Source organism: Citrus clementina, unplaced genomic scaffold (genome assembly GCF_000493195.1).
Source record: "Citrus clementina cultivar Clemenules unplaced genomic scaffold, Citrus_clementina_v1.0 scaffold_9, whole genome shotgun sequence".
Classification (NCBI taxonomy): Eukaryota; Viridiplantae; Streptophyta; class Magnoliopsida; order Sapindales; family Rutaceae; genus Citrus; species Citrus x clementina.
Genome location: NW_006261964.1, coordinates 2,068,754 through 2,082,068, shown reverse-complemented (window position 1 = coordinate 2,082,068; position 13,315 = coordinate 2,068,754). Strand labels below are relative to the sequence as shown.

General features: G+C 30.8%; 1 protein-coding gene across 1 annotated transcript; it reads left to right on the top strand.

Moving 5' to 3' along the window:
• Positions 1-3,149: 3,149 nt before the first annotated feature.
• On the top strand, positions 3,150-3,804 carry LOC18032496 (monothiol glutaredoxin-S10). Its single transcript, XM_006419580.2, has one exon. The coding sequence runs from the start codon at positions 3,323-3,325 to the stop codon at positions 3,629-3,631; it is 309 nt and encodes a 102-aa protein (XP_006419643.1). The 5' UTR covers positions 3,150-3,322; the 3' UTR covers positions 3,632-3,804.
• Positions 3,805-13,315: the final 9,511 nt, after the last annotated feature.

The following is a 13,315-nucleotide window of genomic DNA, read 5'->3' as shown; positions in this document are numbered from 1 at the left end:
GCATGCATGCATGCATGCTTGGCTCGCCGTGCAAGTTTATGCCCATTATTATTAATCTAGTGCATATATTTGTGATATGTCACGCATGCCTAACACATGGATGTTATTTTGTTTTTCTGCCTATTAAACTGAGATTCAAATAAATTTCTACGGATTATTAATTTTCCCAACTTCTATACCCTAGAGTTTGTGTCCAAAGATACGAGCTAGTCTAGTAATTAAAGCGAATTTTGTGTACATAACAATGATATTTGTTATGTAGATCATAAATTTTGGAAACATTCATTGCTGTCCAAGTCATCAATACGACGACCTTGTTTAATTTCTCTGTCTCTCGAATTAATTAATAAAGGAGCAAGAACAGAGAACCTTTGATGAAAAAAAAAAATTAAATTGAAGGATAAACTTGATCGAAGTTGGCAACATTATAAGTCATAACCCCCCAAAGAAATGCATTGACAATAAAAACCATGTACAAAAAGTAAACACCCAAAACAGAAGAAGAACAAGTAATACAATCAAACGTTGAACTTTTCATATCTAACATATTGTGATCAGCTCCAAGATTTTAATTTCTTTTTAATTGTTATGATGCATATGACATGAATGATGAACATATGCTTGATGTGTGCACGCACATGGGCTTAGTACAGTGAATCAAACAGATCGTCATTGAGATTTGAGAGAGAGGGGATAAGGTTGTTCTCAGAGGAATAGAAGCAACAAGTGTACATTATGAAAAAAAATGCCAAGTTTTAGGCGCAAAAGATATAAAAGAAGAGTGCGAGGACGGATCCTGGCATCACATGTCAGGATTTGATGAGTTGGTCAGGAGGTACAAGCACTGTGTACAAATCGCTTTCTGCTCTTACATGTAATATATTCCTTCTCAAATAAAGAAAGCTCGAAAACGAAAGGCAGAAGAACATTTTAGCTTTATTACTTTTGTAGATACCAAAAACACAACGAATACCTCTCCATTCCAAATTCTCCAAAGAGCACAAATATAATCATCAAAAAAAAAAAAAAAGGAAGAAAATTCTCTCAAACTTATTGTCCTATAGATTTTACTATCGAACAAAATATTTATCACTTGCATATCATAAGGGATACCATAATTTGATCCATATCAAAACGTGTATTTATTTTCACAACGATCATTCTCTATCATCTTAATAAATTATTCTTCAGTTATCTTGTTATATGACTGATTGGCACTAATCTGTTGATGTGATTTGTGCTAGATCGCCTGCAAAATTAAGATCGTTATCAATAATCTCATCAACTTTGATTTCATTCGAGATGTTTAAAACGTGTGCATATATGGAGATGGGACAATGTCTATATATAGCTAGCGGCAGATCTGAACAAGCTTGTCAACTTTGATTTCATTCGAGAGTGGAATTTTTTCACATGGAAACTCTAGTCCTTGATGCTATATATTCTGCTGTGGGACTAAGACATAAATGAAAGCTAAATAGCTAGTAACATATAGCGTCAAATTCACAATGCAAATTATAATCAACATTCAAGTTGAGTGATCAACTTAGTGCAAATGGTAATCAATTTCAACTCTATTATTTTGTATACATTTGTCAGAGACTAAGAAAACATATTATGTAGGCCTGCAGACGAAATTGATTCAACTTCTAAAGCGTGAATCGTATGGCAGATTCATGATATTGTTTTGATCTTTCCTTATCTCCCTGAACTATTCTTTTCTGAGGAAGCCAACGCTGACTTCCCGCAGTAGAATCTTTGCCACCTGTAGACTACTCTAGTTCTTTAAATCATTCCCTGAATTTTTGTTAATTATCGACTCGATCATATCCAATCTCTTACTGATAACAATCTTGTATTGACAGGAATCAAATGAAGATTATGATAGGAAACAAATAAATTAAAGATCCTAAAGATTTCGTGATAAGAATTAAATAATGAAGATCCGCCTTAATCAAGCAAATTATGTACCCAAACGAAGACCATTCTAACATTCAGCAAAAAAAATATTAATTATAGGCATTTACGAAACGTAAAGATAGTCCTTTTCCATTGACTATAATAGTGAAGTTTTAAATTCAACCAAAAACCTTTATGTGAATAATAAGAGGTAGCGATCATGCAATAATATACATTACCAAAGGCTCGCATTACGAAACTTAAGTGGCCCTCATCAGCCACATTATATATGAAAGATTTAACTAATTGCCCTCATATATTTATATAAATGCACATCATTTTCGATGATGTTGCAATTAGCTAGTCTGCTTTGTGTCTCTGCTTCTACACTCCACCCAATCCAAAGTTGACATTCTTCACCCACCTCAGATAGTCATATACATATGACGTGTAATCAAAGGGCATTTTCATCCCAAAAATAACCTTTATATGAGTAATAAGATCGTCTAAGTTACATATGAATGATAACAGGCAGAAAGGAACTATATTGAGGCCCTGTGGAACTGGCCCGCAAGTAGGAAAAATAGAAAAAATTAAATTCAAAGTTTGATTATCTTTTGGTAAATTTATTGATTGGCCCCTTAGATTCAATCATGTTTCTAACAGAACCTAAGTAACCCGTTCACAGTTCATCATCATCTGATTTATGAATGATTTAACGTTTATTTTAAAATATCAAATAAACACACACACGATTTTTTTTTTTTATGATACAACTAGTCCTCTTTGTGTCTCTGCATCTATCACATCTTATTATATCATCCTATCCAAGGTTGACATTCCTCACCCACACCTTAATAGTCATATATATGACATGTAATCAAGGGGGCTTTTTCGTCCCCAAAAAAAAATGCTAGCCTAAGTTACATATGTTGTGTTCTTGTTTAATATTCACTTTCCAACTTTCAGAATGCTTATCCAATTAGTTTTTAAGATTCTGAGAACAACTAGGTGAATTTTTTTTTTTTTTTAAACCACACACGTCACTTTCAAATTAAGGGTGTATTCATGGGAATCAATCCAAATATCTAAAGGAACCTTCAACTTTTCCATCTCCTTCTTACTTTGCAATAAACAATGTAACATAATTTCATATTCTATCGCGTCACACATTGGGCCCTCGGCTCCGCTGCCTCTATATATATATAGCACCTTCAATGGTCTATTTGCATCACAGAACAAGCCTAGCCTTTACTTATATTTTGGATAAAATTTTGCTACAACTTCTTCCATCTCTTCCTCTCTTACTCACATTCCCATCAAAATTTCTCAACTTTTTTCGCGTTTTAGACAACTTTAACGGCTACATTTTGATCGATATCTAGCTATCTAGTCGCTATCTTTGACACTTGAGAAAATTCAAATGGATCGCGTAGGGAGATTGGCATCACAGAAGGCAGTGGTGATATTCAGCAAGAGTTCATGCTGCATGTGCCATGCAATCAAGAGATTGTTTTACGATCAAGGGGTGAGCCCGGCGATATATGAGCTCGATGAGGACGCTCGAGGCAAGGAAATGGAGTGGGCGCTGGTGCGGCTAGGGTGCAACCCTTCAGTCCCAGCCGTGTTTATTGGGGGTAAATTCGTAGGCTCAGCTAACACGGTCATGACCCTTCAGCTCAATGGCTCCTTGAAAAAACTGCTCAAAGATGCCGGTGCTATATGGCTTTGAATTAAACTCGTGAGCCACAGGCTTATGCATGCGTACTTGCCCTAACCTTAAGTTTTGAATAAGGTTGTCTTATTAACACAGTTGTATGTATCCCATTTTTGGTTTTAACCAAAGTCGCATATCGACTACTTTTCAATGTGATACATTGTACGTACACGTGCGGAGAAATAATAATAGAGTCTGTATATAATATATGTGTAGTTGCATTGTGTATTAAAACACAAAACCTTTGAATGAAGAAGTACTGGATTTGGATATTTTATCAAAATTATTAACTCCGTCTCTAAATCTTTTACAGCAAAATTCAACCCATTTTGTTGATTGGGATCATGGGATGAAGTTTTAAAAAATCCAAACGCTTTTTGAATGGATAATTAAGTTGAAGTTTAATGTTAGTATAACTATGATATAGAAGAGTGATGTTTCTTTTGAATTTGGAAATTAAGGTATACTTAATTTTTTTTTAAAAAAAAGAAAGATATACGAAATTAAAAAGTTAATAAAAAAGAATTGAAGGCAAATGGAATGGTGACATAGAATCAATTGCAACCGACGAAATGGAACAGTAATTCATAAATTAACAAAAGGCATAACTATTGCTAGGAATTTTTTTGAGTAAAACTAATATGATTAATGAGTCATGTAATAAGGTAACATCCCTTACTCTTTGGAATAAACGCTGAAATTCCTTGGCAATTTACGTATGGCCAAGCTGAAAATGACAATACGATGATTTTAGTACATGGATATATTCTTACTTCAAATCGATAAAAAGATGTGGAGTTTTATATTCTACACAGCCGGCCTTTTGTGGGCTTCAAGCACCAGAGTAAGATCGAAAAACACATCCAATCAATTTGTAATCTCACCAAATCGTTCCTCATTTGGTATAGAAATCTAGCGGGTGTTTCTAAATCTAATATATAGCTTGGTATCTCGCAATATTTTTAGTTTTCAGTACAAAGTTCTTGGTCGGCCAGCATTGTCTTATTTGCTGCGTGCCTACATTAAATTATTTTTGGTTCGGAATGTGCTCTCTCTATGTGATTTAACTTGTGATTCTTGCACATTATATGGATGGCTCACCATAGTGTTTCTTAATCAACCCTAATTGATGGAGATCAGTTTTAAAATTAGACAAAAACGTTTGCAAAGTTTAAAAAGGAATTAGTTTTTTTTAAGAAAAAAAAATCCGAAATAAAAAGCACGACAAACCCACATGGGGTATCAAATTTGCAAAAAGATCCTTATTCAATCGGAATGTAAAGGAGAAAATGGTGAAGTCCTGGAAAAGGATAGCCACCTGCTGAGAATTTTCAACTTTCGGGTTGTATATACATCCACAAAAGGCAATACGTAAGTACGTGTTGTGTTTTAATCAAATTAGCCACCCATTCAGCCAATTCGGTAATGTGAATGGAGGTTTTAATTTTCCCATGTGTTATATTGTGAGGAAAAATGAACTTTTTTTTTAATATTTGGAGGTAGATTTGATCTATTACAATTCCAAATATTTAAGTTGTATGATAACAGAACTATATTAAGTAGAGTGGACATATACTTCTATAATAATATATCATCCCAAGTAGTACCCTAATTGTACGTCATAATCTTCTCATTCATAATATCTCTCAGTTAATTCTTATTTCAATTTTTTAGTTCATGTGTCCCTTTTCATCTTGTCTCAGTATCTTGAATTATATATTGTAGATGTATGTTGAAATTTAACTGTATATATAGATTAGGGTGGTACAATAACAAAAAAGAATACAATAGGGCCAAAAACCAAAAGAAAAAAAAAACAGATGATAATTTCAAATTGTAGTGGCGCACAGACACTATTGTATTCTTCCATTTTAGAAAAAGCTAGCTAAGAAAGGCTAATATTATTCATCTTGTCTAACTCGGGGATATAGAATTGATTCTACATTATCCCTTTTTTATACAAAAAAAGATTTATTGCATTGCATGCTTTCCGCAAACTGAGAGGTGCACGGAATTCTATTTTGATACATATATTACGTAGTTCATTCATTGTAGTTGCCTGTGAATTCGCGTAAATTCTAGCACACACTCAGCAATTATTAAAATTCAAGACTAACACCAGTGGTGTCTTTAAATATAAGCGAACAAGACGGTGACCTAAGACCTTAAATTTTGAAAATGTCTCATTTTTTGATGGCCTCATTTTTTAATTATTTCATTCATAATTCTATAATTAATAATTTTTTTTAAAAATTGATAATATTGTCTAAACTATAAATTCATTCATTATTGGTCTTTCTAAGAAAAAAAATTAAATTTTTTACCTTTTCAGTTTTTTAAGAAAACTTAATTATTTAACGTTAAAATCTTTGACTTTAAATTTTCCTTTCAATTTATATTAAAAACCTTATAATCTAAAAAATTAGTAGATGAAAAAATTTCTTACTTGCTTCTCTACAAAGAAAACTATTACATTTATTGGTTCATTTGGAAAAAAAATTAATTTCTTAAAATACAAAGTCCATTTATACTTCTTTTAATATTGAAATTACAGAATAAAAGGAAGTCTTATAAATAAATAAAAAATTCGCCTAAGGCCTCGAAGACTCTAAAGCGTACCTTGACCAAGACACAGAATATATATTAAAGGTGGTAATTACTCTAGTTCTTTTACTTCTCTTTTCTTTCCCTTTAATTTAACACTTAAAAGTGTACATGTAATAATGATAAAATTATTAGTTTTTCATTTAAAGTGTTAATTAATGCGTTCATTATTTTTAAATTATCTTAACACTCCCCAAATATATTTTTATGTTAAATTAATCTGCAATATGTTAATTTTTATCTTGTAAATATTTTTCAGGAATAAAGATGAAATTGAAATTGGAAGCGGGACCAAAGAAGAACTGCTAGAGCACAATTGAGAATATGTAAAATAAATAAATAATAAAAATAATAAAAATGGTGAGCAACCTGACCATCACACCTCTCAATGTGTGTGTGTGTGTGTGTGTGTGTATTATAAAAATAAAATAATAATAAAAAATAAAAAAAGAGGACGGATCCCTTACCTATAAAAGACAAGGGGATGTAAGCGGGAGGGGGAGCCGAGGAGAGGAAACAAAGTGAAGCTAAGGAAATCTTTCTTTCTTTATTTTCTTGTTTTCTAGTGTAATCAATTTTCTTATAATATATTTCAAAAGTTTGTCAAACAAAAAAAGAGTATTTTGTTTTCATTTATTATGAGTGGCTAATTTTACTAAACTGATGTGAATGGTGAAGCTCAATATTTCAAATTATAAATTTAATTATTTTCTCTAGTGAGTTTTAAGTTTATTTTATTATTTTCTGATTATTTTTATGCCATGTCAATTTATAGATTTCCTTGGATTTGTATGGTATTTTGATATAATGTTGACACGTTGATATATTTATGACATATTAGGTACTTGATTCTATATTTATCCATACACATTGTTTGTTAAAAATTAAATGACATGATAATTCACTGGTAAAAGTGAGGGAAAATATAAAAATGAGAGAGTATTTAAACTATAGTTTGAATACTGAGAGTAGATCTCGTAACCTTAACATATTTTTAAATTGATTCCTAGTGATTTATTTTCCCGCAATAAATTTTATTTATTTAATAAATTGACTATTAGATTTTAAATTTTCTGTGGTTCGACCTCGGACTCACCGGGATATATTATAACTAGACACTCTTATATTTGGGAGTAATAACACTCTTAAGTCGTGTCAGCAGTAATTCGATATAAAATTATGATACTTATGATTTATAGGATGAAATTAAAATTTAAAACTCCAAACACATGGGTGTAGATCAAATAAATTTTTTCTTTATTTTTTTATTTCAAAATTGCTCGAATCAGATCCTTTTTCAATTTTTATATTGAAATTTTACTTATGAAGATTTTTTCAACTTATTAATTGGTACTAATCATGGATTTTTATTCTTGAGAAATGAATAAATAATTTATATCCAAGTTCTATCCTATACTAGTTCACCCCCCCCCCCCCTCCCCCCAACAATTTTTTTTTTTTTAAGGATTCTAATAGAATAGAAGAAGAAATGTCGAGCCAAGCCTCATATAAGATTGAAAATGTTTGCATTTGTATTTTTTAGTACCATTTATGAGTTATTTGTAGTGACTTCTATAAGTTCGGTGCCTATAAGCAAATATAACAATTTCAAAAGTGAAAACGTTGCTTTTTGTCAATTTCTTTGAGCTCTACGCCAACCAGCTGGGTTTGCTGACGATGAACAGCCAAGGAATGTTTATAAAGCAAAGCTTTTATATATGACATTGCCATCAATGCCTACATAACAAAGTGAAGATAACAAAGTAGCAAATGCAAAGCTAGAAAATGTGGTGGACAGAAGCATGGACCTTATTGCATCTATTTTTGTTTCTTGTTTTTTTTTTTTTTTTAAATCAAATAAATAAAATGTAAACGTTCGTATTTTACAAAATACGTAATTAAACTATTGAGTAATGATAATATAACTATAAATTCTTTTATACCAACAATTTTTGTTATTTTATTTTTTATTCAGCCAAAAATGAAATGTCACACATTAATTTATACAAAAATAATTTGTATAAGAGTTTTATAATCTGTCTTTGCTCTTAAACTATAATTAGTTTTCTACACCAAATGTGATTAGGAAGATTTTTATTTTTATTTTACTTTTTTTCTCTCTTGCTAACATGTTTTTTGTTAAAAAGCCTTTTAATTTTTCAATTTATCTTTTTTAATTCCCAATTATTTTCGGCACATAAGCAGAACATTTAAGGATTCGTTTGTTTACTACAGCCTCTTTCCATATTTGATCAGGAAAAGTAATCATAAGGCTTTCCGTTATTATTATTTTTCTGGTTTAAAAATTTTTAAAAAAAAGTTTAATTGAAGAGAGAGAAAGAAAAGAAAAGAAAATAGAATTTTTTTTTTTTTGAACCGTTAACTATAAGGGGTTTAGGGTTATCAAAGGGTTTGGGAAGGGTGCCAATAGTTCCAACTTAAAAATCCAACTACTGTGACCCCATAAAGCCCAAAAGGTGATCTGGCCAATCCTCAAGGCCACAATCACTCGCAAGATAATTGTTGAAGCCCCTAAAAAGTGGGTCCGGCCCAATCAATTCAAATATCTAAAAGAAGTGAAGCAATCAGATCTTATGTCTCGCCCCTTTTTACAACTGTAACGTGTCAGATTTTCAATAGAAAGAGAAAGCATTAGATAGTTAGTTAGGATTGTATTTTTTATTTATTTTTATATAATGGCACTCTCAAATTTGTATTCTAAATAACGTGACAACTGACAAATGGCATAGGACTATATCATAACCTTATGTTAACAATTATATTTCATATTTTTTTTATTCAAATAATAAATTTATGTTGATGTCATGTCACGTCTTAGAAACACAAATTTTGGAACAATATATGTGCTTTCTTCTAACACTGGAATTAATATGTGCGTGAATATTGATCGAACGTATCAAATTCCTTGGACGGCCCAACTGATTGCTTGAGAAAATTCTGGACAGCATGAATCATCAGTAGGTCAACAATCATTGACCAGGGTAAACACGCCACGTGTTTGATTGGAACCGGATGGACGGCGGTCAATGCACCGTTCACTTTGACCGCCTAATTCATGCTTAATCCGAGGTCGCAACTTGCAAATGGAAATCTGCTGTATCCGTTCAGGTCGCTATTTTTTTTTTTTTTTTTTTTTGAGGGGGGGAAAATTCATCCTTACAAATGGTTAGATTGTATCATATTTCGATTTTTGATTGCTTAAATTTTTATTTTATTTTATTATTGTTTTTCTTTTGCTGTAACAAAGATTGGATTGGGTTGTAACTGCGGTATTTTAAAGGTAATCAGTACTTAAATTGTGAGATTGATTACGATACATTATTACATTATCATCGACATATCGTAATCAGACCAATATTAATCGATATGTTTTTGAGGATTTGACCAAATAGACAAGTGATGCTCTTGTTTATAGTGTCTGACAAATAAAGATTGATGATCGAGATGATAAGATAAATAATATTTGTAGCATCCACGTTGAAGGACAAACAAACTCCACTAGATCCCATACAAATCTTTCACTAAGTTTGATCATCATCATTATTATTATTATTATTATTATTATTATCATCATCAACATAATAATATTATTTGTACTTCCCTTGCTTACTTTATAATACAACATGAGCCACGTGAATCCAGATGCTTTTCTATTCCCTTGCTTGTAGAAGGCTCAGCTTTCATTCTTGGTCATAAAATTATAAATATAACCGATCCTTTTACACAGAAATTAATAATCATCATACGTCTTTGACTATATAATACAAGTTATAAATTATCAAGTAATGATTGTTGTTTTAGTTTTTATATAACTACAAGAAGCCGATCACTTGGTCTTTGCCCGAGTGGGTAAAATCATTCCCCCACAATTGCGAGAATAGTGATTCAAACTCCTACAAAAGTGATGTGGGGATTTAATTTTCATTCTTAAATTAAATATTAATTATACTCTCGTATATATATATATAACGTGAGAACTTTCAAAAAGAGCAGCAGCTAAAACGTTTGAGATATAAATATTGGGTAAATCTTAAAAGAAGTTGTTGTTTTATTTTCACGATGCATACTGGTTAAATTCAACTGATAATTGAATTATTTTTAATTCATAATTAACTTCGATTTTATCGATTATTAAGCCAGCATTCATGTCGGATAATTAATTGGATTAATTAAAGATATATAAATATATATATCGGTGAACGTGCATGCATGAATGATGAATTTGGATTAATAGAGGTGGAACGAGTCTAATCACTACAGTTATCTCCCCATGCTACTGTTATTAATTTGTACAATGGAAAATTATGTGCATGTACGACGCATCTTTTTAATTACCCTCTGTCGATAAAGGATGAAAAACTCCCTTTGCCATTAATTGTTTATTTTAACATTTTTTCTAGTACCTTATAATTATGTTTAGAGTGCTGCTAAATTGCATCTACTGTAACTTACAATCTCTTCAAAATAATGTGAATAGTGGTAATAAGTAATGAGATCCACATGATTTTTGAAGGAGCTGCAAGTGTAACTTAGCAAAATCCTTTTGTTTATTTAGTTTATACACATATCGGTTGTTCAATAAAAAGTGTCAAGAGTTATATATATATAAATGTTTTAATTAAAATAAGAGATAAGTTATCAGCCAAAAGAACATGAATTTTAATGTAATATATTTTGTCTTATTATATATTAAAATTTGTGTTTTTTATTTTTTAACTCGTCTTGACTCTAATATGCTCCGAGATTTCCAATTGAAAGCCCACTAAATATCTATAAAATGATCAATGTTTCAAAATTTTCCAATTAAACGTATACTATCACCCCTCATAATGTAAAAAACAAAAAAACTACATATCCTAAATTATTTATAAAGGAGGTTAATTTTTTGATTGTAAATAATTGTAGGTGATGGGAGTAGTAGATTTCATCTTTTAACTGCATAGACTTTTAAGCTAGCTTAGTTCAAATTCATGTTATTTGACTTTGTAATATTTTGAAGGTAGAATAAAAGTGGTTACTTGCAAGCATCTAATCAAGGGTAACGGTTGGTGAAGACTTATTTAATAAGTGTGATGTTTCTTTATGGACTTTTTGGTAAAATCGTCCAATGTAAATAATCGTAAGTGGTGGCTAGGAATGGCAATGGGGAGGGGAGGGGAGGGGACCGATCTCCCCGTATCCATCCCCGATATTTTGCGTATATCCCCGTCCCCGTCAGAATTACTTGAAAGAATCTCCATCCCCTCCCCGAATAATAACAGGGGATCCCCGAAGGTCCCCGATCCCCGATCCCCGAATAACTAATATATTTTTTTTCAATTTTGAGTTAATCATATTAAAATAAAAAATTCAAATAAAAGTAAAGTTTGAAAGATATCTTACATTAATATCTATTACAAAAGTCACATACATTAAATTAGTAAGTAACTCAACATGCAAGGAATACAAACTTCTTTTACAAACTATCATAAACAAATTAATAGTTTAATACAGAATTGTTACAAATAAAATCGAATTTAGATTCAAAATTAACTTTTTCAATGGTGGCGTGGGCACTTTATAAATGTGAACTATTCCCTTTACAACACAATAGTTAAATCGGAGCAAATCAAAAGCAAATATTAGATTAGATTAGATATTAAAATTGTGATTTGATGTGGGCAATTATAACATCTAAAAATAAATAAAAAATAGATTTAAGTTTTAAATATTTAAAGAATATTAAAATTAAAAAAAATGTTTGGCTAATAAAATCTACTCGATCTTTTTAATGTCCTAAATAAAAATTTAGGACTTTAATTAGTTAATTAGGCCTAAAAGTTTAATAATATAAATATTTTGATATTTTTTATTTTTACCAATATTTATAATTTTATAATTTAAATTTTATTATTTATTTACTAGTAATTTTAAAAAATTAAAATAAAATTAAAAATTAAAATGGGGAAATGGGTAGGGGATGGGGATTCCACCTCATCCCCATCCCCTCCCCGAATAAGAAATTGGGTAAAAAAATTTCCCTGTCCCCTCCCCGAATAAGAAATTGGGTATGAAATTATCCTCATACCCTCCCCGAATGGGGAAAATCCCCGAGGGTACCCGTCCCCGTGGGGATTTTTGCCATCCCTAGTGGTGGCAGCGGTAGATTTTATTTTTTTAACTGTGTAGAATTTTAAGCTGGCTTGATTTAAATATATGCTATTTGTTAGAGCATCTCTAAAATATTTTATTAATTTTATTTTTTAAATATTTATTTACTTATTTATGTAGTAAAAAAGAGAGTGAAAAAATATGTTATTCTTTGAAAGGCTCTTGAAATAGAAATAAGTTAATATTATTTTAATTAAATAAATATTTTTTTAAGAAAAAATAAATGATAATTAAAATATTTTTTCTCTTCTTCAATAAAAAATAATAAAATATAAATTAAAGAGAAAAAAATATTTTTTATTTAAAAAATCTTAATTGAAGTATTTTTTAAAATTTTAAATATTGATGCGGCTCTTTAATTAAATAATAAAATCTTATTAAAAAAATTTTTTGGAGATAGTTTTACAAGAATTTAGACTTTCAACAGATCTCTCAGTGCTCGTTAATTGTAATATTTTGGAGTTAAAATATACGTGACCGCTTGAAAAAGAAAATCTAATTATGGGTAACAACCGATGGAGGCTTATTCAAGAAGAGTGATATTCTTTTTGGACTTTTTTGGTATTTTACCAAACCACGGGGACCTGGTCAAGAACAACACACACTATAATTTTTAAAATTTAAACCGTACCCCCGGTCGGTCTCTGTGTGCGCTCGCTCTATACGACTTTGAGAGGCGTCGGTTGGATCAAAGCATGGTGACGTCAGCACCTTACGGACAATAAAATCAACCGCAGCCGATCACCGCGCCATTTCATAATTCCGTTTGAATGGTTTTAAGCATGTGTTAAAGAATTTGGATCACAAGTGTGGAAGCACATCCTCCAGTGGGTCCCACGCCCCGACCGTGATGATGATTATTACTTTCATTTAAAATTGTAAAATACTTAAAACGAAAGGGTTAAAAAAAGTGAAAAATAAAAT